This window comes from Dermacentor variabilis, chromosome 8 (genome assembly GCF_050947875.1).
Source record: "Dermacentor variabilis isolate Ectoservices chromosome 8, ASM5094787v1, whole genome shotgun sequence".
Lineage (NCBI taxonomy): Eukaryota > Metazoa > Arthropoda > Arachnida > Ixodida > Ixodidae > Dermacentor > Dermacentor variabilis.
Genome location: NC_134575.1, coordinates 79209991 through 79236291, shown reverse-complemented (window position 1 = coordinate 79236291; position 26301 = coordinate 79209991). Strand labels below are relative to the sequence as shown.

The 26301-nt window shown below is 47.7% G+C and overlaps 1 protein-coding gene across 2 annotated transcripts in view; it reads right to left on the bottom strand.

Annotated features, from left to right (window-relative positions):
- Helz (Helicase with zinc finger) overlaps nt 1–26301 on the bottom strand; it is a 91421-nt gene that overhangs the window by 20497 nt on the left and 44623 nt on the right. For both annotated transcript variants that reach the window (XM_075702434.1, XM_075702433.1), the window contains 7 exons: nt 16541–16656; nt 15330–15542; nt 10092–10227; nt 6874–7006; nt 6657–6775; nt 5577–5894; nt 2875–2982 (listed from right to left, as the gene is read on the bottom strand). In XM_075702434.1, the coding sequence (XP_075558549.1) occupies nt 2875–2982; nt 5577–5894; nt 6657–6775; nt 6874–7006; nt 10092–10227; nt 15330–15542; nt 16541–16656 (1143 nt within the window). The remainder of the gene's footprint in view (nt 1–2874; nt 2983–5576; nt 5895–6656; nt 6776–6873; nt 7007–10091; nt 10228–15329; nt 15543–16540; nt 16657–26301) is intronic.

Below are 26301 nucleotides of genomic sequence, written 5' to 3'. Positions count from 1 at the left end.
CGGACCCCGACAAACAGCGCCGTCCCCCATAGGCGTCGGTGCATCCAGTTCCGAGCGCGACAGTGATCGTATCTCGTATATTTGAAGGCAACTGATCGAGATTACAGTCGAGATTACCGTATTTACTCACATAATGATCGCACTTTTTTGTCAGAAAAAATTGACGCAAATTCGGGGGGTGCGATCATTACGTGGGTTAAATTTCCCGCGAAAAGAAAAAAAAATTTTTTACGTCCTGCGTTTGCTGCAGGATGCGGGTGCGGGACACCCAAACAAAAATGGCGGCCGGCGGAACAAGCCGAACGCGACTTTTTTTTCCTTCTCGTGAGTACATTACGTGCATTGAAACAGTTTCTTCCGTATCAGTGATGAATAATATAGTTAATATCGGCAAGTTTGCTGCAATAATGTAGCCATGTGCACTTTGAGGGGACAGAAACAGATGGGCGCGCTTAGCTGCCAGTGACATGGAAACGCATGGCCGGCGTGCTGCGGAAACTGTGGCATCTGTCTTCACTACTATCCTAATACGGCACGTTTCCGCTAAGGGTGGGCGAATAGCTGTGTTACAAGCGTCGGCGTAAGAATAGGGTTCGCTTTTAACGTATCAGTGTAAACGTGGCTACTATCATTGCCGCACACGATTTGTTGCGTGCCCACGAGTGCAGATGAAAAGAATCGAAAGGCGCCTTTTCTGTTTTTGTTGACCATAACCATTATAAAGCCTACCGATAATAAAGGCAAGTTTGGTTGTACCTCTTTTTGTCATGGAAGTGCGGAAAGTGATGAAAGTAATGAAATGAGGCATCTACTTAAGAATGTTTGGTGCGTGCAGACCGCTTGGCTTGTCTTGAAGAGTCGTTCGCGTAGCATTCGACAGATGGTAAGCGCAATCATTTTTGCTAGACTTGGCACACGACATATCGCTGCGGCAAGTTAGGGGTGCGATCATTACACGGGAAACAAAAAAAATCGAATTTTGACGACAAAATTCAGGGGTGCGATCATTAAGCAAGTGCGATCGTTATGCGAGTAAATACGGTACGATCGAGATTACAGCTGCCATTTTTGTGAACAAAAATGGCTGCGCCCACTCAAGTGTAATGTAAAAATTGCAGTTGAGCACATTTTGGAGCCTGCTAGCCTTGCACGAGTAGGTAATATGCTCCAGCAAACTTCATTAATGGGGGATTTGTAGTACAGCAACATTTTGTTGTGGAGAGGTACGAGATGCATTGACTCCTATGGCTGTTCACCGGGGATACGAAAATATTTCGTCGTTGCGAGATTTTTGTTGTCGCAAGATTTCGTTATCGCGGGTTTCGACTCTATATGAGAAAATATAATTCTGTTATGCAGGAACTCAAACACCAACTTCTTTTCCAGCTGCCATGTTTTAGGCGAGGACGCCACGAAAAATCCTGAACAGCTAGAGGCTAACAGCTTCACTGTAAAAGCAAAGTTGAATGAGAAAAAAAAATCATTTTGTTGAATTTCAGTAGGCGATGAAAGGTAGGGTATCAGGCTGTGTCGACGACATCTTCCCGTCGGCAGTGCAAAGCAAAGCCAGCCACACTTTCGCGTGCACTCTGCCCCAGTGGCCTGCAGTGGGATGTGATGCTATCCTGAAAAACACCAGCCGCAGGAAGCGGATACTTCGTCTGGCTCGTGTTTCAACGCGCCTCCAAAATGTGAGATTACGCAACCTCCAGTACTGTACGTGCAGGAAGACAGCGCACATGATGCCACGCAGACTTGGTAAGCCCGCTCTTTGTTTACGAGGCAGCTAGATTACACCTAAAACAGGGTATGCGGGCTGCGTATGTACTCTGCCACACTCACAGCCACGTGCTGCCATGGCTGCACTAAAATAGGAGACTCATACCTACCCGCCCCCAACTCTGTCCCCCCTGGCAGACATTTGATCACCTTATTGTGAGCTGGCTCCCCTCCCCTCTTTCCCCTCGCTCATGTGGAAAGATGGCGCTCATCAAGCCACCATCCTTCTCTGCTCATCCTTACGAGATTTCACTTGCACATAAACCAGTGTGGGGCGTGGTAGGACTTTATCGCACTTGGACTTTATACGGAACATGAAGCTGTTCCTCCACACATTCGGAAGCAGCCGCTTGTAACTCAAACATTTAACCATCTTTATCTACAGAAGTTTTCATTTATTGTTTCGGTCTTCCTTCGTAGTGGCATCGAAATTTCATTGTACTGAAATTGCGTATAAACACACTTCGTCATATTGAGGTTCTAAATACGTGGTGTTCCATGGACAAGAAGTTGTAAAAAGTTAAATATTTAGTTAGATTGAAGTTCGTTATAGTGAGGCTCTGTATGTCAAAGGACTTGGTCATAGGACCTTTAAAGAAACTCAGGTGGCTTAGACCGGGGCCACAACCACAGCACCTTTCAGAGCAAATGTTCTCATTTGGGACATTAAACCCCATCGTTTCATCAACTGATCGAATCACAGTGCACGGTCAATGCACAGGGATGTAGGCAAACGCAAACTGGGAATGTGGCATGTCAAACGGCCAAGCCAGCTCGTCAGCCTGGCCACAAAGCAAAGGCAACAATGAGTAATGCAACACTCAACCCGTCATCGTAGCTGACCACGTTGGCATAGCTGCCTGAACACTAAAGGTGTCGTGGCTTCCACCACATTACTGCCAGTGGTCACAACTTGCAGATTCATGACAGCCACAGATGCCCACGTTGGTTCGGCAGTTATCTAGTGAGAGCATTTCTGTGTTTTGCAAAACATGAAAATCACAGTTACCCACGAAGTAAATAAAGCTTTCCCAAAAGATGAGCTCATAGAGCAATGTTTGAGTATGAAAGCCTCGGGAGTGTCACAATGCTCACCTGGTCATAGTAAGGCGTCACGATTGCCACAGTCGATGGGTCGCGAGGTCCCCAGGTCATGGGCCACTGCTCTACCAGTCGCTTGACAACGTCACACACCTCAAGCACCTGGCAGCAGAAAGGCAACACAAAGGAGGTGTGCAAGGGAGAAAGTGGAGACCCACAGACGCAAACTCATACTGCCAACATGTGAACTTTAAAATTACCATATTTACTCGAATCTAGGCCGGCCCCAATTCTAAGCCAACCTCTGAAAGTCCAAAGCCATAAAAAAAAAGAAAAAAAATCCTCACCTTGAATGTAGGTTGAACAATTAATGCAGAAAGTTGGGCTCGTTGGTGTTGATGCACATGCTGTGACATAATTACTAGCACTAACAATACTAATGGAAAGGAAAGGTGGGACAGGACTGAAAGTCTAGCGCTCTGTCCAGTCCCACTTTTTTTGAAGTCTTATTAGCGCTTGTAACTATGTCGGTTGAACAAAACAGCACGGACAGTGCTCACAAAATGAAAACGGCATTTGTTCAATATGAACATGCCGAGCTCATTCTACGTTGCTATCTTCCTTATCGCTGTTACCTCCTTGTTGTGGCCGGTGCAAGCAAAAAGCATTTCCCGTTGCCCCCTCCAACAACGGACATTTTGTTCATCGATGCCGAAGTTATGGTGTACTGAAATGGGGCAATGTGTCGTCTGTACAGCAAAACAAAAGGAGAACTGGGACGCTTCTGTGATGACACTACCAGTAGGGCGCTGCGATCGACTAGCGTACCTACCGCACAAAACATGTTGTGCAAAACTTTCTAGATTTATAAATTAAAATACTCTCAAAATACCATTGAAATTATTATAATTTGCAAAAGATAAATAATACAAACTGTAAGTATACATCAATAATGTCGTCTGAGCTTGCACGTTTCCAACCACAGATCACGCAGTGCTCCTGATCGTCTGTCCAGCGTTTCGGTTGCAGAAGACAAACACTCATCTGCTCTTTCCGTTCAGTAAGCACACCCGTTATTAGCATTTTGAAAGACACTCTCTCCTTTTTTCCTCTTTCTATTCACCTTTCCCCACCCCCAGTGTAGGGTAGCAAACAGGGTGCTCTTCTGGTTGACCTCCCTGCCTTTCCTGTCTTTGATTTATCTCTCTCGAAAGACACGAGCACACAAAGCCCGGAAGGATCACCAGCACTGTGCCTGGTGGGTTGCATGGGATTCATGTTGTATCAGCCGCACACACGCACGCACACACAAAGACATTTACAAACCCAGCACGCTGCATGCCTGTGCTTCTGCAGTCACCGCTGACATAAAACACGGCTCGAGGCACGTCTGAATAGTGCGACGTTCGGGCGACGATTCGTCTAGTGAGCCCAGAGTCACCATACTGTATGTAGCTCGTCGAAGGTTGGGCTCACTTGCAGGCTGCGTGTCCCTGTCGCACGATGCGTCGGAAACGGTACACCGTCTCTGCCGGCGATGGTGACCTTCGACCCGCGTCGCTTCCAACAATGCGATCTCGGTTACTAACTCGTGCGGCCATACACACAGGTGAAAGAGCCTCCGTTGGCATGTCTTCCGGTGGCTTGGTTATCAGCGGTGATGTCACAGGGCAATTGTCGGCCTCGCTGCTGGAATCACACAGTGCAAGATAACGCGGCATGTTACCCACGTGTTCAGTCGGGTGCTCCGCTTCTCCCGCTGGCCGCCATCTTTTGCTCACCGTAGGAGGCTTGTGCTTCCGTTTTCCGAAGGCATGCTTCATTTAAAATTTCTTTTCGAACGAGCGATGATCCATCACTGAGCTAGCTGGGAGCTTTCATAAATCCGAATTCTGCGAGTATCAAACGAAGAAAGACACCGACGTGGTTTTCAAATCAGACAACTGCGGTCCACTGTGGCTGCCAGCTTGCCCACTGCTGCAGCAGCAACCAATGGCGAGGCGCCTTTCAGCACGGCAACCAATCGGAGGCCCGCTTTCATTGCAGGGCCCGTGTGACCGCCTCTAGCAGACCCGCCCTTCTTTCGTGTTTGTGTGTTTGTTACAAGATGGCGACGACCGAAGAATTAAGAAACGGAATGGCGAAACTTCGAGCTTTCGAACGATACCAAGATGGCAGCGTTCGGTGGCGGGAAAGACGAGTTAGGGCTCCACGAACAGCGGCGATTTTACGCGATTTAAAGCTGTTTTCTCTCCCTACGCTCTGGTAAATTAATTTTTTTTCGGGCACTTTCAGTGTGTTTTCAGCCAAACCATTTGATACAATGTAGATTAGGCATTGCAGATACCGAAACGCGTTGTTGCCAAAAATCTATTTTTTTTTTTTTATTTTCGCGATCTGATCCCCGTGTCCCCCTTTAAGGGAAAATGAGACATCCACCCAATCGTAGCAATTGCTACAAAGGAAACCCATACGGGTTCCTCAAAAGAAAAGCCTCGCAGTTGAAGAAAACTATGTCCTGGTCAGGGACTCGAACCCGGGACCACCACCTTTCAGGGGCAGCCGCTCTGCGGGCTGCTTTCCAGGGCGAGCGGCTGCCCAGGAGAGAGGGTTTTGGCAAGGTCTGGTGTAAGAGACGGTGATTGAGCATCACGGGACATGACGGCTGTCCGGCAGAGACAGCAAAGCAGTTTTCTACACAGGCATTAAAAATAAACCTCATAACTACCAAACACATGGTTGACTGCCGCCCTCACCTCCATGTGGTTGACGTAAGAGGTGCTGCCATCGCGGGGCATGTCCTCGCCCCGTGCTGCAAAGAAGCTCAATGCGTGCAGTAGGTGGTGTGGCCCGGGGCTTCCAAGGGCTCGTAGCCGGCCCCCGTAGAAGCTTTCCGAGGTAAACCGCACCAGCGCCTCGTGCGACCGGTAGTTGTCTTCGAGCACCACCTGGCACGGGTGCTGGGAATCCCCACTGCCTCGAGTGGCACGCTGGAACGCGTCGTGCAGACGTTCCAGCAGAGACACGTGTAGACGCCGCTCACGCGTGAACACCGAGAACACCTCCGGGTTCAACTGCACCAGAGACAGCGAAGAGGGGATGGCAGAGAGTAAGGCATGTGGAAGCGTGAAATGCATAGCACATGGCACATGCTACATACTTTACAACCACAAAAGCTTTTGAAGCACCAGATCTGAAAAGAGAGAATTCTGCCAATGGTTTAGGCCTGTCATAGTAAGGTGTATTGGATACTGAACTTTCTTGCACCGCCGTAAGATTGCTCACCTAAATTACATATGAAACCATGAAGTTGTTGGAGACATTCTCATACCAAAAAAAAAAGTGCTCATTAGAATTGACGACGTACTGCAATGATTCATTGTGAGCTACTGGCCTCGCTCGAAAATTTTCATTCAGCAAGTCAAAAATAGGTATTTTCAGCAGAAGCAGCAGGAACTAAACATCCAGCAGCATCCACCACCCCCATTCCTTAGCATCATGATCAGTTCCCGCTAACTTTCTACCAGCTAGCTGCAACGCACTCAAATCCATCAAGATCAAGTAATTCAAGAATACTGTTCCGTCAGCACTGAAGGCACACAACACGAGGAGGTCATTTTTTGAACACCCTAACTTTTCTGATGCCCTCAAACGTTGCTCCAAATTGCTTGCATTTGAACTTCTCTGAGACGCGCACGGCAGAACCAATGCCAACGAGGCGCACCCCTTCCTTGTGTGGGCGAGAAGGGGAGGCTTCTTCCTTTGCTACCCCTGCGCATGGAGTTAAGTGCACCCAGCATGCCTCAGTGCCAACCTGCAGGAAGAGCCAACTTCACCTGCATGTAATCTCCAGCAAGCACTATCCGGGTGTTCTCGTCAGCCAAGGCAAGGGGCAGGATGCACTCAGTCTCCATCGCCTGTGCTGCTTCGTCAATGAATATGTGCGTAAAGAATCCTGCATGTGAAGAGAGAACAGAGGCCACAGTGAGGTTGCTCAACTGTAACTCAACTGCACTGAACAGGCAGAACCCTGCAGCCGCATTTTACACCAACCTCGTTTTATGTTGCTAGCAAGCAGCATCTGGGACGACGACAGGGTTGTGACCACCACACGGTGGGCCTCGATCTCCTCGGCAGTTGGCTGCCGAAACCAGGGCCCCTGCTTGGACTGCTGTTCCCGAGGCACCTGCAAGGGCAATTGTTCAACAGCTTGAACATACTGATGGGCGCTACCAGCACATTACACAAGGTCACCATCAAGATCATCTTGACAAACATCACCAGCAAACGGCAATGTCCACAGAGGAAATTCTGCAATTGTTTAGAGGCGCTGGTCCATGCAATGGCACTCGAAACATTACGGGGCAAGATTGAATCGTTGTGGGGATTGAGGCACACACCGTCCCTTTTCTATGAGTGTTCCCCATTCTGCAAGCGTTCCCCTATTCTGCCTTCCCTGCACACCTCCTTTTTACCAAGCTGTCAATCACTTGTTGCTCCGCCCCGAAAGGGTCAGTGAGTCATTTTCCACTGACCCGTTTTCGAGAGTGGTACTTCATACTTCCAAGTCATGGGAAACAGGCATGGCAGGCGCGAAGGGGACCATTCCGTGACAGCACAGGATACGTACGCATTTTTCCTTTCATCCTCCAGCCCCTTTGTTGGGACATTGTTTGTACTCGAGCTTGTCCACGGTGCCTTGCACCTCCGGCGAAATGCGCAACTTGTGTTGATCGTTTTCAGAATGATAGGACAAAGAGCAATGCCTAGTGCTTGTTCATGGTCCCACTGTACACAGCACACTTATCAGAGGCTCAAGCCAACGGAGGCTGCCCTCGCTCTCACGAACAGGGCCAGTGGTCATTGCGAGAGTGCCCAGCATAGCCAAGGGAACACTTTTCTCTTAGCAGTGAAGTGCTAGCGGCAGCCTTTCTGTATTTTCGTGATAGCAAAGTGGCAACTACACAAAGGTCCATAGTGTTATCGGCCGTATAAATAGCCCTTAACATTTGCTTAATTAACAAGAATGGGGTCATACACACAAATCTCACTCAATGACCACGAACACTCGCAGTTACAACGCTGGCATAATGAAGAGCGCCAGCAATGGGGAGCGACTGTATCTCAGAAACTTGATATTGCGTGACCTACTATGCTAGGCACACAGGAACACAGCCTGCATCAAGGCGCCAACCATTTGAGCTTGCCATTGCACCCACTGCAGATTACCAGCGAAATATGGCCTATGGCTTGGATATGGGCTCACCCATGTAAGTGCCACAGTTGGGGTAGTGGAGGAGACACGCATTTGATCACGTCGCTGTGAGTGAAGCATGGCCAACAGTACAAGTTTCCCAGGATCAGCGCCTTCGTGCACAAATCATGGCCTTAAAGATTGATGACTGTTACTTCAAGCTGCCAAGTGCCCCGCCCCGCCTCCACAATTTATTTAGCAACGCGACAGAGGCTGCAGCGGTGCTACCTGCCTATCAAGTTTCGAAGTACCCGATCATTCCCTCTCCACGACGCCATTTTTGCCACTCGGACTTTTGATGCGGAAGACAGGTGCAAATGATGAGTTCTGCTTTGGCCAACATTTTTGCAGTATTTTTGCCACATTTACTAGGCATAAAGGCTCCAAGTACATGCTTGAAAAGGCCAAAAACTTTGTTAACTCAATTCTGTGTCTTACACTGTTAAATCACAAAGAAAAATACATAGTTTCAATGGAATTTAGATCGACAAATGAATGAAAGTAGTTTCCTATGGGTGTGGGCTGTGTTAAATTAAGCTTGGTTATACAGAGGTCTGAATGCAGCTATCACTGTCAAGCTCTCATCCCAGACATTTCGGTATGCATCAGGCAGTTAGAATAAATACACAGGTTTCAACTATTGCTTTTGCCACCGCAGGTGCAGTTTCAGCTTGCCGTCATTCAGAATATAAACTTGCAGTACTGCCCGAAAGGCAAAGCACTGATTGTGATAGCAAATTAGTAGATGGCTGTACGAAGTAAGGATAGTAGCTTTTTGGGCCGTATAAACTTATGAACATTCACTTACTAATTAAATTAGCAATGATAGAATGTGTAAGCGTGATTCAACGAGAACATAGAAAGAAACAGACAGACAGAGACAGCGCTATCTCTGTGTGTCTGCTTTTTTCTACGTCCTTGTTCAGTTGCACTTACACATTCTATCATGGGTTCAAACCAACTGGCCTGTCAACGTGTTTTAACTAAATTAACCAGCACGGTGTCAGGTGCACATGGGTAAGCATGAACACATCTCGCTCAATGACAGGGGAAACAGTCTGTGAAAATGCTTGAGTTAGGAATCGCGGCAGCAGCCACGATTCAGCTGACCTCCGTGCATCTGTAGCTTCAGTGCGAATAAAACGTTGAAAGCAGAGCGCATATGAAGCCACCGGCATTACGCACACTGTACAAACATCGCAGGTTGCTCTGAAGATGAGGCGCGCGCAAGAATGCACATTGGCCACGTCACAGATTGTGTTCAAGACATACAAGCACAGGAAACGCGTCCCTACAACGTCCGCCACAGGCGTCTACTATGGCGTCTGTGATTCGCATGGCCAACGCCGTAGTAGATGCTGCGGTTGTCTCCACTCTGTGCGGAGCAGCAGGCAAGGAGGACATCAAGGCACCCTAGCAGCCACCCAAGAATGCCCCTCCTCGCTCGCCTGACCCCCTGCCTCACGCATCGCAGGAGAGGGCACGCATCTGGGTGGCGTTTGCCGCTCACGCACGCGAGATTGAACCACATTCGCTGGCTCACCCTCACACGCTTTCACTCATACGGAACCTGACGGTGATGGCAGAAATGCACCTGGAGTGTCCATATAATTGCTATCGCAATAAAAACTTTAAGTCCTCAAGGTTAAGGGTGTTACCCATGGAACAAACCAGCACCATTATTAAGGGTGCGAAAATGTTAACTGCGCACTGTTATGAACATCTTACAGACATCCAACAGCAAACAATCTCACTATGACCACCTTCGTGAACAACCAATAAACATCAACAGCAACCTTGATCCTTGATCCTTGAACCACAACCTTGATCGAAACCAACAATATTTATAATGCCCACCTCGTGCTCAGAATGTTTAAAAGTATAATCACACCCAATTCACTCAACAAATAGCACATCGGAAGTGTTCAAAAACAGTAGTAGAGGACCTTGCCATGCCGAAAAGTTGCCTCGGATGGCACTTTTAACCTGAGGTACAGGGTGCCGACACCCCACCTACCTCGAGGCAGTACTGGAGGAGTCGTCGATCCACACGGTTGGGCATACGGTACTCGTACAGGATCCTGAGCGGGCACAGTGCCGGATGGTTCTGCACTTCCTTGTCCAGGTGCTCCAACACGTAAAGGTCAGCCGCACTGCACACAAATTAAAGCCGTGCTCGGAATTACCTTTAAGCCAACATACAATCCCTCGTGACAGCTGAACTATCGCAGCACCATGTTTGCCTCTAATAATTCTGGCAGCACAAACCCCACATGTATGTGAGGAAAAGGACCACAAAACACAGCCTTCTTCGTGTCCTAGGGAGCCCCTAGGGAGTCCGATTTTTCGGACTTCCTAGAGCGTAAAAAAAAAAATGAATGCATGCCTTTTACTGCCCCCAAGGCGCTCAAATTGCCACAGGCATGTCCAAAATATCTCTGAAGGCCTTCCAGTACACTTATTAGGCGTATCAGTGCTCGTACTGCGACTGGAGACGACGGGTGCACATATGTATTACTAACCCTTTGAGGGTCATATACATAAATGCGGTTGAACCCATTTATAACAATCCCAAATGCAGTCAAACCCACTTATAACGGTACCGGTTTTAACAATATATCGGTTATAACAATGAAAACGTGCTGCACCGTCAGCTTTAGTATGCTTTCCATGGAGAAATAACCTGCTTACTACAATGTCACTATGCTGCATTATCGATTATAATGATGAAGGCCACGCCAAAAGGTAATGAAATGCGAAATCCTTGTAAAGAAAAAAGAAAAGGTGAAATGCAAGCCGCTGCACAATCGCCCTCCACCCCAACTGCCGCTGCATGCTTATCTCCGTGAGAGATGCACACCAGAGATGCACACCAGCCTTGCGCGCATCTACGCCATCACCCTTCCACCCCTCCAAACACGAATGGCCTGAACTCATAGCTCTGTGCTGCGCCACCCTCCGAAACACAAATGGGCCGCACCAACTGTGCGGACAACGCTGCAGACGCTGCTCCCAGATTGCTCGCTCGACCCTCGCAGTTGATTCTTTATTCTCTGGCCCTCATTCTGCACAATTCTTCTAATGGATTAAGTCGCTCATGCTTGTTTTTGTTCGTTGCGTCGAAGTCGTTCCTGGCCACATTGTTTCTCAGTCTCGTTTGACTTGCCGCCGAAACGGAAGATGGCTGATGCGCCCACTAATCATTGGCAATGCACGACGTTGCCGGTGAAAAGAAAGCACACTGCTATAGCTTTGCAAACAAAGTGCTTCTAACCAATGAGGCGATCATTGCAAACATGTTTGCATCGGATAGTGACAGTGACGGCCATGACGGCAGCGCTGACACGGTAGGGCAGGCTGCCTCAATATTGTCCCCTTGGAAGGTCCTGTAGATGATTCCGTCCTTCATGGGCTTATTTTCGCGAGGGACCTTCTGCTGCACTATGTGGAATGCCTGGATGCCTTGAGAAGGATGTCAGCAAGCTTCGTGTAAATGCAAGCAAAGCTGACGAACGTGCGGTTTTCTTGTGCAAGCCAGTGGGAAGTACATGGCGAGATGCTTGTAGCGGTCTCGCTCCAGCATTTCTTCTGGATTTCTCAAGCTGTGATGCTGCCACGGCAACCTTCCAGCATTCTTAAAAGGCACCTTTTGGGGCCATCAAACCGACGCCTCGGCAGAGCTCATATGTCACTTGCAGCCCGTGTTCCCTCTTTGCAGATTTTATAGCAGTGCCATTCTTGAATGCTGACAGCCGTGGCTTGCTAACAAAATCTGATCGGAGCGTGCAGGAAGCAAAGTTAAACAGTTAAATGAGACAACACAATCAGAAGCCGGATGGAGAAAGGTGGTGGGAAGGAGAACTGGCCTCCCCACCATTATAGCCTTCCCGGAACAGCTATGCCATCCACCATTTTGATTTTTTTTCATGCAGCCCAGTTATAATAATTATCGGTTATAACAATGGAATTTTCATGGCAGTTGAATATTATTATAAGTGAGTTGAACTGTATATGCAAATGATGCCTGTATGAACGATGCTGCCATGCCTGCATGTCTTGTCTTCAGACTCACAGAAACTGATATACCCTCATTGGCGATGGGACGAAAAATTACTCAAGTTTCTGACTAGTTTGCTTTTTATAGCAGGTGCACAACCATTAAGTTTTTTTTTGTGTGTACTCACATACACAGTTCAATTATGCAATCGACGTGCCCACCGGTTGATCTTCCGCAAGAATGTCGAATGGCAATTTCTTTGATGCTCAAACGCCGAAATGGAGTGCGTCTATTCAGTGTATCTACTTTTCTTATTCCTATTACAGTAGAACCTCGTTGATACGATCCCCTTATGTACAATTTCCCAGCACCAATGTTTGCAATCGAGGAAGCAAAAGATGCATAACCCAATGCAGTTATGCCTCTTTTTGTAACGGTTAGTATGTTTCTGGAAAACACGACTTTTCAATTCTTCAGTAGGTTGCCAAGCTGCAATCGTTTCATGGCCGCTAAATCCCATGTAAACAAGAAAAGGCACGAGGTACGCATTACCGAGAACAGTAGTCGCTTATTGCAGCAGCTTCCTCACAATATTCGCTCGCCCGTGGCATGTGAAAATGCCAGCGTGCACTCATCTCCTATTCCGGTACCAGCAAAAGACCTCCCTAGTCGTCACATGCCGTATGCTCAGCAAATCGCCACCAACCCTGTTGCAATAAGCATTTTCCCCTATCGGTTTCACAGCGCGTGGAGCATAGTGCCATTGGAAGCGTACTGCAAGCTTCTAATAGGCGACAACCCAAACGTGCCACCATTCCCTACTGCAGGTGGTGCGAAGTGAGCGTCAGCTATCGTTCTGGTGGCATCGTAGGCATCATATTCTGGTGTCACCTACTAGCTCGATTTCATTTTGGTTTCCCATTGTAGTCTTGAAACATTATGCAACAGGAAAATGACAATGTGCATCTTGGGTCACTTGGGCCCTACCAGCTCTATGCGTGTTAGTGTCTTGTGCCTTGTGCCCTAACAATTCACGGCAAAACTACTCGCCAAAATGCCCCACTCGAAAAAATTGCTCACACAGGCCGAAATTGAAGAGCACGAACACAAGCTTGCCGAAGCCGTAAATATGATAATGCGTGTCTTCGGCTGCTTGAGCCCCACCAGCTTGACACACATCGGCATCTCGTGTTGCAATGATTCATGCAACATTTTGCATTACGTAGATGTCAACTACAGTTGAGTCGTCTGCCAAATTTCTTTGTGACTACAGATCGTACGTTCACCCGGTTCTTCTACATTCTTACAATACGTTCTTCTAAAATACGTTCAATATGTTCTTCTCACTTGTTCATATGTTCTTCTACAATATGTTCTTCTCACATTTTTTAAATTTATTTTGTGTGTGTGTGTGCGTGCGAACAAGGTTCAATTGTTCCATATTTTTCTTTTTATAACCCACTAGAGCACATAACATGCATCCCCAATTAGTACAGCTCAAGAAGAAAAAAAAATTTCCACACATATAACAGGCTGAAATAGTTACATACAACAACGCTCAACTCTTATGCGAAAATTCGTGCCAAACCATTCATATGGTGGCGGATTAGCCAGCAAAGCAGTTGATCGCAGACCGAGCAACTATGGCTGAACTCCGCGTCCAGAAACATTCTCTCTTGAACTTGGAATTTGCACCGGTGAAACTTGAAGGAGGTGGCAACTCGCGCTTCTGCCACTTGGACACAGACTTCAACAACTTAGCTTGACGCTTGCGAGCGGCCTCCAGTATGTGATCTTCATTGGTAGCTTGAGGTCAACACCGACAATTAGACTCTCACATCTGCTCTCACCGACGTTCTTTGGAGGCAAGGTCACTGGCCACATACTTCACTTTCGCACGGGCACATTGTCGTTGGTTATGGTCGGTCGCGTCACTGCTGTCGCCGCCTCTCCTCGTACTCGGCTTGTTGTTTGGCTGTGCGCACAATGCGTGGTCTTCCAACTTTTCCCATTTTTGTTGGAGTTGTAACTGTTAGTAATGGTCTATCTCTACAATTTGCAATCCGGCTCCACAGGTGCGGCATGGGGTGAAATCACGTCCTTTCTTCTCCGCATTACTATAGTTCATTCTCCCCTTTTCGCAGCTCGTGTCACCATTGTTTTTGTTCACTTTACGAACGTTAGCCAAACCAGATACCCCCCTACGAAACCATGCAGCACCGCCATCTTTTTTTGTTCACTTTACGAACGTCAGCAAGCCCAGATAACCCCCTTACAAGACTAGGCATACTGCTCATTCATACAAGCCCGTCACATAAACAGCTTCGCTGTAAAACAGTCTCTGTTCACAGATGCACGACTCGTCCATGTCGTACCTTCGGCCAGTGGCTCAGTGCCCATGCACCCCCTCCCCGGCAATGCTGATAAAGCCAGATTCATAGGACAGAAGTGACCCCTGGAAAATCAGTCAAGTGACATGTGGCATGTCACTTGAATCGGATCACTCCACAGGTAGCATCCACACAAAAGAGGATGACAGTGCAGACAAAACAAACATGACCAAGCCAAAAATCCCAACGATGATTCAGCTCTCCACCGTGTAACTGGGCTCTTCGCACGAACCAAGGAAGCACCGCGACAATGGGTGATGTAGGAGTTTGCCGGCGCCACATGCACTTTCCACATCCTACTGAACTCAAAACGGCGACCCGTAAAGAGGAGAACAGGTAGAAGTGAGGTTCAACACACAGAGGTGAGGGAGAAGGTGAGGTTCCCTAGGAAGTGCGTCACACTGCCGTGAAGCGACACCTCAAGGTGATAAATTTTGTAAATTTTTGGTACGGGTTATAAATGCAAGGCTATGGTACACTGCTGAAAAAAGCGCAATGATGGATATAACGAAGTAATTTTGGCTCACTTTTCAACTTCATTATAACAAGGTTTTACTATAATTACATGCAGTTGTTTGTGAATGCACCTTTCATGTTGATCACTGTGTGACAAAGAGCGGCCACCTAAATGGAGCAGCGCTTCTGTGGCCACGGCAAATCAACTGGTTATGGCCTCCGAGATGTGCCACCAGATCTCAGAAGCCATAAGCTGGTGAGTGTGGTGTCAGTCGGAGACACAAGTGGATATAAGAATTGCGCATGCAATGCAGCACCATTTTGTATTCCGCCACGTGCCTGGCATCAGTGCCCAATTTGGTGTTCTTGTTGTCGCCGTGTGCATGACAGAGGCCATATCGGCAGCACTGACCTGTTAGAGTGGGTGCAGATGAGCACACGGGACTCCGGAATCTTCTTGACCACCTCGAGCATCGCCTTCGCCAGTGTGAAGGTCTTCCCTGTGCCGAAGGGGCCCACCACAAGGATGGGTGGGACATTGGGAACCGTGCGTGGGGCCACGATCGCCGCAACCGCCTGCCGCTGCCGCTCGTTGAGCCTTGGGTCCCAGCTCAGCGACAGCTCCCTGCAAACAGGTAACTGATGCTGTCAGGCCCGACTGCTAGGTGTGATACAAGTTACCAGCACAAAACCGAATGGGGCAGAGTGACAGCCACGAGTATCGCAAACGCTAGTTTACTGGAACCAACATTTACTTGGCGCTAACCTACATTAGGCAAAAACAATTCCCCACGTTACATTTACCATGCAGGCATGACATGGATGCTCAGTCTTTCACGAGGAAACAAATACGGTATCTTAGCGTATGAGTAGCATGCATACATGAAAAGTGTCAGTGGTGTGCATACCACTTGACCAGTAACTTTGATTTCCATGGCATCACTGCAGCCTGCTTCAGAATCGAAGCCGCACTGCTCTTCAGGCGCCTTTTGAACTGTTATCGTCTAAAGATGATGCAACTTTTCACTGCACTCTAAGAAACTGAGGCTTCCCGACATAGCCCAAAGAAAAAGAAAGGTTCTATGAATATTCATTAAAGAGGCACTAAAGAAAAATATATTAAATCATGCTAGACTGAAAGGTTAGGCTTCTGTAGTAACGAATTTACCATTCGTAGTGACAACAAAACTTTTTTAAGCAAGAAAATGACGAAAATAGAAAATCGGATTGGCACCATTTGTTTCGAACTCTGGTGCCTCTCATGTAACATCCGTTGGAGTGCCCTCATGTTTGCAGCTGTTTTGTTCGCCTGCCGCATTGTACATGTGCTCAACTTTGCGACAGTGATCTGCGGATGCAGTTCTTCCTCCAAGATTCTTTATTCTTTGCAGTGTCACGTGTCATCGAAAAACAGAACTAGATGCATTGACGCCCTCAGATTGTTTTAGGTTAGATAAATGGGAGTGGATTAGCCTAGCTCGTCCACGGGAGCCGGTGCACGAAGCGTATGGACATGCCTAGTTGGTCTATGGGAAATAAAGGAAACAGTGTTCTTCATAAACACCATCTAAACTTTTGCTTACACCAAGTCCCACATCGCATTTTTTTTTAAAGTGCACTCACGGTGGGCACCGTGGAGGACGGATGCTGAAGTCTGGAAACACGAGACTGGCCATGGGCAACTTGTCCACAGCATAATGCATCTCACACAGTGGCTGCCGATCCAGCAGGAACTGGACCTGCATTGCAAGCACCAGAGAAATGTCCCAAGAGTCCCTGGCTGTCCAAAGTCGCAGGAAATGATACTATGAGCATCCCCTTTGGAGCCAGGCGGTCACTGGTGCCACCAATCATCTCTTGCTTTTATTTTTGAACACCTTTAGGGAGCACTCGTGTATCATCTCTTTTAACCCCTTAACTACTGATGACGAGTTAACTCATCAAGACAAAGATTGCAATACCTAGTAATTTTGACACATAAATAAATAATGCGCAATGCCTTTAGCTATTTTTTAAGCATGAGCAGCAACAAGAATTGCTATAGGCACTCCTGGTCTCACAGTTTCTATAGAAATATATGGCAGAATAAATGCAGGTAAAAAGAAATCACCACTTTTCATAAATCTTAAAAAATTATTCATGGCACTTAAGGGGTTAAAGGACTACTGACAGGACATTTTCGACCCATCAGTTTATTTTTTTCTTTTTGCATTACAAGAAGTTTGGAAACCCCTAAAACCAAGAGAAGATATTCGGAAGCGTCAGAGTGCCCCAAATAAATAAAAAACTTACAATAAAACTTGTTTCTACGAACCGGTTTCAGTGCTCAGGACGTTGACACGTCATGACGTCCCAATACACTTACTCACTCCAATTCCTGTGATTACTGCAAGCACACACAGCCTTCTTAATTTCATTATGACCACTATCATCATACCTGGCTTTATAGCTATACGACATGAGCAGCACTGGTGTCAGCACTCATCTAATATTTGTGCTAACAAATACTCAAATGCCGAAATATTTCTCCCGCTAGGCTAAGTTAGCAATAGTGCCTACAAAGGAAGCGAAGAACCAATAGGTTTTGTTTGACATTTCTGTTCATTTGGTTATTTTTCTTTTCTGGCTCATGGGCATGCATCAAGTGGGCCAGTGGAAGTTTCAGACTTATCAAGGTCATCGCCAAAAACATTCCCAACTGGCATTACAGAATATATGCACGACTAAGTGTAGACAAATGCCAGCCAGACAGATCAATACCACAAAATAAAAGATGAAAATTGGAACTGGAAAATTGGAAATAAGACAGCCTGGCCCCATTGCACTTGCGTTTGAGTTCAACCCTGTCACCACAGGCCTCTCTATTGCAATCGCAATAATATGGACGTTTGAGGCGCATTACCACTGTTTACTGCCCTGTTATCAATTGCACCTGCACACAGAAGGTTTTCTGCATCTCAGAAGGTTTTCTGAGATGTGGAGTGCAATCTGCCTGCAAAAGTGACAAAGCGATGCAAATGCATGCACCATTAACAATCAACGCTCCGCTCAATCGGCTCGCTATTGGAGCCAGGGCAGTGTTGTGCACAAAAGGCATAGATACTACAGTCCCCGACCAGTAATTTGGGCTCAATGAAGGCCGCCAGAAAATCCAAATAATCGAAAGTCCTAAATACTGGATCTGACAGAAAATAAGTGACTTTATTGCACAAGTGGTCAGAAAAGGTGTGCCGTATTCTTGGATGGTCACTTTCAATATCACATGGCTAGCGCAAGACGCATCGGCCTCTACAAGCCATGGCTTTCTTGGCATAGTGCCAAGAACCAGTGCCAAGTGCGAGTTTCGGGAATGCTGTCGCCCACTGACGTGTTCGGCCGCTAGCCACACGGTACATCGCGAAAGTGATCGTGCGAGAGTACGGCCCAAGTTCATCAATGCATTGCTGTGCACACATACGCTTGCCTTTCACCAAGACAGCCCTTTCCTCTACCACTGTCATGCTGTCGCTACAGGGGAAACTGCAGTCAACGCCTGCTCCGAATCTTCAGCCCGTGGCAACCTAACAAAAGTTGAACACACTGTGATAGCCGGATAATTGCTGGTGTCTTTGCGACAATCACTGTCCAGTGCTTCCCTCCCCACTCTCATCGGCGCACAATTCCAGGGTGGAGTTGGCGCCTTTTGAAACAGCTTAGCATGAAGAGTTGCCCGGGACCATATCGCTATTCAACATGCAAATTAACAACCGCACTGGACATGCGGGACTCGCACAACAAATTACAAATGCTGCCTTTATAACTTAACAGCTTGCCTTTGCTTTTGTCCTGGGGTTTGAGCATGGTCGGTGACAACTGGATCGACTAGGCTTCGCTACGCATGCTACATCACTACGCGCGCTACATGAAGGTAACTTGGCGTTGCCAGCCAACCTGCTCTGCTCGAGTTCTTGAAATGCGAGTCTGCAAGTTTGTAGAACAGTACAGTGGAAGCTCAATTATATGTCCCCCAGTCATGCGACGAACCGCATTTCTACAACGAATTGGTTTGGTCCTGGCAAAACCCCCATAGAAATAATGTACTACACAGACCCGGCCTCATACGACGCCTGTCTGGTACCGTCTCTCAGAGAAAAAGAAGCCCTAAGCAGATGCAGACTGGCATGTGAGCATACTAAACCGGCTGATAACAGGTTTCATTCGCATTGAATTTGAATAATGGAAAAATTCATAAATTTAAAAACAAATATCCTAAATACTGCGGTTTTTAGCATTACGCTGGCAACCTGTACCTTTACGTCTCGATCTAATCCATAGACAAGTCGACCGCAGTCAAAACTTGTTTTTGATTGAAACAGACACCATTTTTGCTGTACTTGTGTTACGGTTACGGTGCTGCAGTAGCCTGTGGTCTTTCGCACTTGGCTCTGTTCATTCGTGACATTACGGCAATGCTGCGCATTCGTTATGATGCCCGCGTCGACAGACGAGTAATTTTGATGGCCAGGAGGGAGGGAAACTCTGCCGTGGTTTAGTGGCTCGATTTTAGCAATTCGCAGACGGCAGGACCAGCGCGAAGCACTCTTTAAGTGCAAGGCCGGACAGAACGGCCCTGTGGACCTCGTAGTGACCTGGTACCGTCCCCAAATCAAATGATTGTGCGGCCTCTAGAGAAGTACTTCATCTCAAACAAGCTCCAAGGTGACATGCACTCATGCGATCACTTAGAGATAGCTTCGCTTTCACGAGACTCGGCTTATCCCAGCTCCGAAACCCTCGAAGTACACCGCCGACAGTTCTCTTGACACTAATTACAAGCTTGGCACAATGCAAAAAACACTTGTTGGGGATCGCTTTTGGTGTCAAGTCCCGCAAATTTTTGCGAAAGTGAAACTATCTGTGAAAGGGATTGCCCACAAATACCGTATTTACTCGATTGCAATGCGCCCTCGATTGTAACGCGCACCTGTTTTCCGTGACCAAAAGATAGTAAAAATGAGAACCTCGATTGTAATGCGCACCCGTTTTTCATGACCAAAAAAAAAAAAAAGAAGAGTACAATATCGCGCACCTCGTGCTTTCATGTAGAAATACTACTTTCTCTCATTTGGAAAAAAACAGATTTATTCCCAATAGACTAAAGTTGTGATGAATAAAAACACAAATGGAAGCTACGTACCTTGCCACCAAGATTTTCACTGCGCCGATACCGGTCGCATGGGGCAATAGATATCACTCGTCATCGCCATCAGACAACTCATTATCGCTATCAACAGGCCAAAGCATTTCATCCTCGGTGCCATCCATGGCATTGAAAATCCCACACTTTTTAAAGGCCTTGTTGACCATGGCAGATGGGATCGTGCACCATGCAGCTTTCACTCATCCAACAAATTCCTGCAGTGAGGCACGCTTCATTTTATTGGCGGGCGTGAATTTGTGGCAGCCACTGACAAGCCATTCAGGGTAGAGCGCCCGAATTCTATCTTTCACTGGCTTGTCCAAACAAACATAGAGCGGCTGGAGCTGCGATGTCATGCCGCTGGGTATCATGACAAGGTCAGTGTTGCATGCAGCCAGCTTGTCCTTGATGCGCTGGTCAAGGTGGCACCTGAACGCGTCGAGCATAAACATCTCACGCAAACCCGAACTGCCGCCGGGTCTCTTCCGCCAAACGTTATCAATCCAGTCAGTGACCAAGTCCGTGGTCATCCAACCTTTTTCATTTGCGCGCACCATCACGCCACTCGGAAACATGATTCCTTTCGGGAACGTCTTCCGTCTGAAGATATGGGGGCAGCTTGTGCCCATCCGCAGTGCAACAAAGCATTGCGGTGACTCTAGTTCTCTCATGGCCAGAAGACAAAACGCGCACTTGCTTTGCCCCCTTCTTTTCAACGTTTGTGGTGGCAGGCATGTCAAAGTAAAGCGGCGTCTTATCAGCATTTCCAATCTGTTAAAAGTGGTAGCCGTTTATGGTGCAACTTCAAAACGTACCACTGAAACCTGTGCAATTTCTCTTCATATTCTTCGAGCAATTTTTGGCATATGCCTGCCCACTTTCGAAGAAAAAAGCCTTTCTTTTTTTCATAAAATTTAATAGCCAGCACCTGCTCGCTTTGAAGTCACTCCGCATTAGCCCTTTCTGTAGGGCTAACTGCATCGCCCGTACTTTGAGCAGATCGGTCATACCAGGCCACTCTGCCAATCGCTGCTCTTGCACGTATTCCGCGAGCAGCTCTTCTATTTCGGCAAAGCGGCCCTGCTTCGGTCCACTGAAACCCTTCCTTGTTGCTTTGCTGGTGCAAATATTCTTCTGTTTGCACCAGTCATGCACGCAAGTTTCGGGAACTCCAAATGCCCGCGATGCGCCCCCCCCCCCCCAATGTCGGTCCGTCTCCGCGCACATGATAACTTTCCTTTTAAATGCGGCATCATGGTGGACTCGTCGTGTCTTCGCAGTCGGTACTTCCATGCTGATTGAATAAACGCAGAAAATGGGAAGACAGGCAGTAGACTAGGTTACACCAGCGCCTTGTTACACATACAACATGGAGGTATGAACATGGAGGAAGCTACGGCAGCTAGGCTAGAAGCACATACGAGGCGGCCATTTTTCTAATGTCGATGGCGATATGGTAACGCGGATTTAGGGTCATACTCGATTCAATGCGCACGCAATGTTTTTACTCATTTTATCGGAAAAAAGGTACAGTCGCTGATTGATTTTCCGGACTCCAAAAATTCGAACATGCCCGATTATCCGGTCAGCTTCGCGGCACCGCCATTCTCCCCATAGACCATAATGTATAACAACTGCCGAAAGTTCGGACACCTTGCAACCTTCCGTCGGATTTTTCGGACACTCCTTGAGCAGACTCGATCGAGAGTATCATGCACTGACTCTGACCGGTGCATAGTTCGACTTGCTGAACGCCTTTTTTGTTTTGAACGGAGCCTCCTTGCTGCCCCACGAATTGGCGCTGCTGGAAATCCCCGCTCATCATCATCGTTTCTGCCTGGTTCGATAGAGTGGCTCTACAGCAGTTCCGGTTTCAGCTTAGTAAGCCATATCAAGACAGTCCAGCAGCTGATTTGTTTCTTCGCGCACGACGCTGCGAGCAGGCCACGTTTTTCATTTGTGCGACTGGTGTTGGCACGGTGGTGTTTGCTTTGTGTGCTGTGTCGAGGTTTCGGTGATCCAACGCGGCGTACGGAAACATCGCGTCAAGTGTCTAATGGCGCCGACAGTGCCCGCGCAGACTGCGCTGGGGAATGCCGGCAAGCGGGTGCCAGGAGGCCTAAGATTTGTCGCCTTCCGATGTGCTCCCTACTGACGCAGAAAATGTTCTGCCGAGACCTGCGCAGTGGTTGCATTGCGATTCCGGACACTGTCTTATTTGACAGTTTCACAGGTGCTGACACTGCTGTACTGACATGCGCAGAACTCGACGACGGCGAGATCATTAGTCAGGTTTCTGCTGCACCGCCGGACGATGACTGCGAGTCGGAAGATGACGCACCATGTGCTACGCTGCCGTCGCATGCGGAGCGTGCACAAGCAGTGACTGTGCTTTCAGCCGCCTATAGGCAGCGTGCACGCCGATGGCCGCGCCACTGGTGGCGGCCTTGCGCGGAACGCACAAGAGAGGAGCGAGCCGCGCGCCGTGGCACGCCGTAGTTTGCTGCGTCGCTGACAGTGCTTCTCCGTCTTATTTGTGTTTTGAGAGCAAAATAGGCAACACCCTTCGCATGTGTGGGATGGCCAAAGCTTCCGAAGAATGTCGAAGAAGAATTATTGCAGGGTGGGGGGCTCAAATACCGGCGAAAACGTGCCGGCGATAGGGTTCTAATTATTCCCCGCAAAGCCTCATCAGCAGGAGCAACGGTGGCAATGGATCGTCGCTTCGGCGCGAAATTTCTTGTTCTCATCCTTTCCTTCGTCGCTTCGGTTTCTTTTATTAATATTTTTTTACTCGATTGTAGTTAGACGCGTAAGCGACGAAGTCCTTCTGCAGTGCAGCATGTGGTTTAAAGGCATTTTGCTAAAGTTCGGAATGCCGTTTGCCGCTTATATTGTTTTCCGCTTCTTTACCGCGTTGGGCTAGCTAGGCAGCACGACTGCATGAGCACATTGTGTTGTATGTTAAAGCTACAGAAGTTTGCAAGAACTGAAATTGTTAGTTTTATGTGGCCCGGTAAATCCTCGCACCAGCTGTCGCGGACTTCATGTTTTTACATCTATTTTATGCGTGGCTTCGCACATGTTTAACTGTTGCTAGTTGCTTCATGCATAACTCTTGATTCTTTTGGGCTGCGAGGTTTTCACCCTGCCTCGTTTGTAAAGGGTATAAATCACGCTGTGTCTTATCGGAATGACACCAAGCAAGTGCTTCTTTAACAGTTTTATTCATTTCGCCCGAGGGCATCTTAGATATCGTGGTTTTTTGGGAAATGTGTTTAGAAAATAGGTAGCTCAGGGCGAGAATTGCTAATAGTTGCTGCATATGGTATTTTGGTCCATTTTTCGCTGATCCATTTTTCGCTGAATAGTTCGCGTCACGTTTGGTAAGTCATCACACCTTGATGCTGTCAGAGCAGACTTAACACGCCGAGTGATTTGTTTGTTCCACAACGTAGTCGCTTCTTGCAAATGAATTTTGTACTCAACTGAATTATTTCTTGTTATGCTTACGCCGCATAGGACTAAACCCGGCCTTGCCGCCAGCGCTGGATCTAATTTGACTGGCGCTGCTCTGCCTTTAAATATATCATGTGGCACCTCTCTCTAGTAACATTTAAAAAAAGTACTGCAACGTTAGACTATAACTTTGTACGTTTCCAAGCAGCTCCCTTAGGGAATTTAAAATTGCAAAAACTGCAGCGCGAACGGCAGTTCATCAGCGGTACAGCGCTAACACGCGCTTTTATTAACCCGTGCGTTTGGTAGCTTCGTTGACTACAGTGTACGCGTTTCTATCAATAAATTCGCAATTATTCTTCTTCAGGCAACTTTCACTACACTTATTCGGCGGCGTCACATGTATTCATCGGCAGAAAAATCACAACGGCATATGCAGACATCGCACCGTGCGGATTTGTTATCTAAGTCTTCACTAACGACGGGTGCTTATTATTGAAGTACAGAAGCAGCATTACGGCAAGGGTAGAATTAAAGAAAAAACACGGTCGAGACATCGCATTAGTCAACAAAATTTGTCGGCTAGTTTACATGAGCTCCACTTCATGTAAATGGCCTTCATGGCGTTTGTCTGCGGGACGCACCTGGCGCGTATGTGGACCATGTTGCCCCAAACACCGGTAACATCTTGTTCATACCCGCTCCCACAGAGGTCTGCGTCTTCCCTACAGCTGTCACCGCAGAAGAAGCAGTCTGGCGCCCAAACAAAGGACAAATCGCAGCCGCGAACTTCAGTCACCCTTGCTGCAAAGCGTTGTCGTCTGCTACTGCTCCCGCGCGTATTGTTGGAAGCGCCCGCTAGGTGGCTATCAGTGGCGCCTCTATAGGCGGTGCACGAGGCCTATAGTGACCGTACGGCCCTCTCCGAGATTCAGGATCTGATTGCACGTAAACGGAACAGCGTGCAACGGCGCATTCACGATTTTTTCAGGCCTACTGCCGAGCCCAAATAAGTGCGTGGAAATAAAGGATTTCATTTTTTTTTTTCTTAATCTGCTTTTTCGGACACCTGTTTATTCGGACATTTCCGAAGTCCCCGTGAGGTCCGAATAAACGGTTGGCGACTGTACATGTTAGATTCGAGTAAATACAGTACCATCCAAGGAAAGCCGTCTCCACCTCGGATGACAACGATATGTGAAGAGAACTGGTTTCAGAGTTGTCCGTTCATTCTGACTTACGCAGACGTGCCACGCAGCATCAACAACATTTGGCGGTTTGTTTGTGCAAGAGACTATGTTGGCTACTCGTTGGAAGATCTTGTAGCTATTGAGAGGAAACTTATGCTTCGCGGCTGGGGAAATGTGCAGAAAAATATCACTAATTTTTTTTAAAGGTGAAAATGAACACTCGCTCACACCTTCTCCAACTAAATACTTGGCTTTCATTTTATTTTTATATATCATTTAATCTACCTTCATTGGAGCTGTGCTGGTTCGTGCCGCAGGCTCATCTTTATCTGGTAGTCTGTACAGTCGATGACCGATAATTTGGACTCCACGGGGAACGTAAATAAGTCTGAACTGTGGAATGTCCGAAAAAACAACTGTATCTAAAAAAGATCACTTTGTTTACATTTTAAGGCCCCTGCGCACGAAACATGTGGTCGATGCGTTGCTGCCTGTATTTCTGCCAGTTTTGAGTTTCACTGTACGCCGATGCAAGGACTGCAAAAGCTTGAGTCAGATCTACATGTGGAAAGCTCCGGAGCATGCGGAACATCAACACCCGAGTCAGAGTCGCTGTTTGACGGTGGGAGAACTTGCTCAATTATTCCGTCATCGTTCAGTTCGGCACATGACGAAACTGCACTGTCGACGTCTGCAAAGTCTTCAAATATAACGGTGGCAGAAATCGGCACACCACAGCCTAGCAGGTCATCAATGATGTCTGCATTTGAGCTCGTTGTGGTAGGCGGCAGTTCAGCCTCTTCATTTGCGGAGTCGGGCTCATTTGGACTACAACTCGAGACTCATCTGGAGTCGGACTGCGAGGGCACTGTTGGTGCCATTTGACGCGGCCTATCTACAACTTGACGAGAAAGACTTGTTGGAGCCAGCAGAGCGCTGTCTGGAATGCAAACTTAACAAACAATCACAGCATGGCAGAACGCTGTGTGCAGGGCAAATTCAACAAACAGAATGGCGATAGCGGGCCATGCACAGGGGTGCCGGAAAAGGATGCGATGATCGCTATGGTGATGCGACCTCACAATTCAGGCAAAGCCTCCGAGATTGGTAGTTGCAGTTAAGATCTCAGAGGCATAGAGCAGTGATCAAAGCAAGGCGTCAGAGACTACTACAATATAGCGTGTAATCTCTAAGTTTGGAATACTATTTCAAACGAAAAGTATTCCAAACTCCGGCACCCGGCAACGAAAAAGGTACTCCGGGACTTCTGCAGCACTGCTGCACATGTGCACGGAGAATACACAATGCCAACGAGGAATCTGCCATGCGAGTGTTTGCCTTGATTTCTCGTCGAGGTTGTCAGAGGAGATAATGGCGGTAGAGTTGGCATACGCTACAGCAGCGGATGGAGTCTGGTAATCGAATGTAGAGCTGGCAGCTGTCCAAAACATCGGTCGTCTTTACACATTAAGTCTATGGGGCCACTGAGAGTGCCGCGAAGCTGTCCAAATTAGCGAGCATGTCTGGATTATCGCAGTCTGCTTTATCGGTCGGCG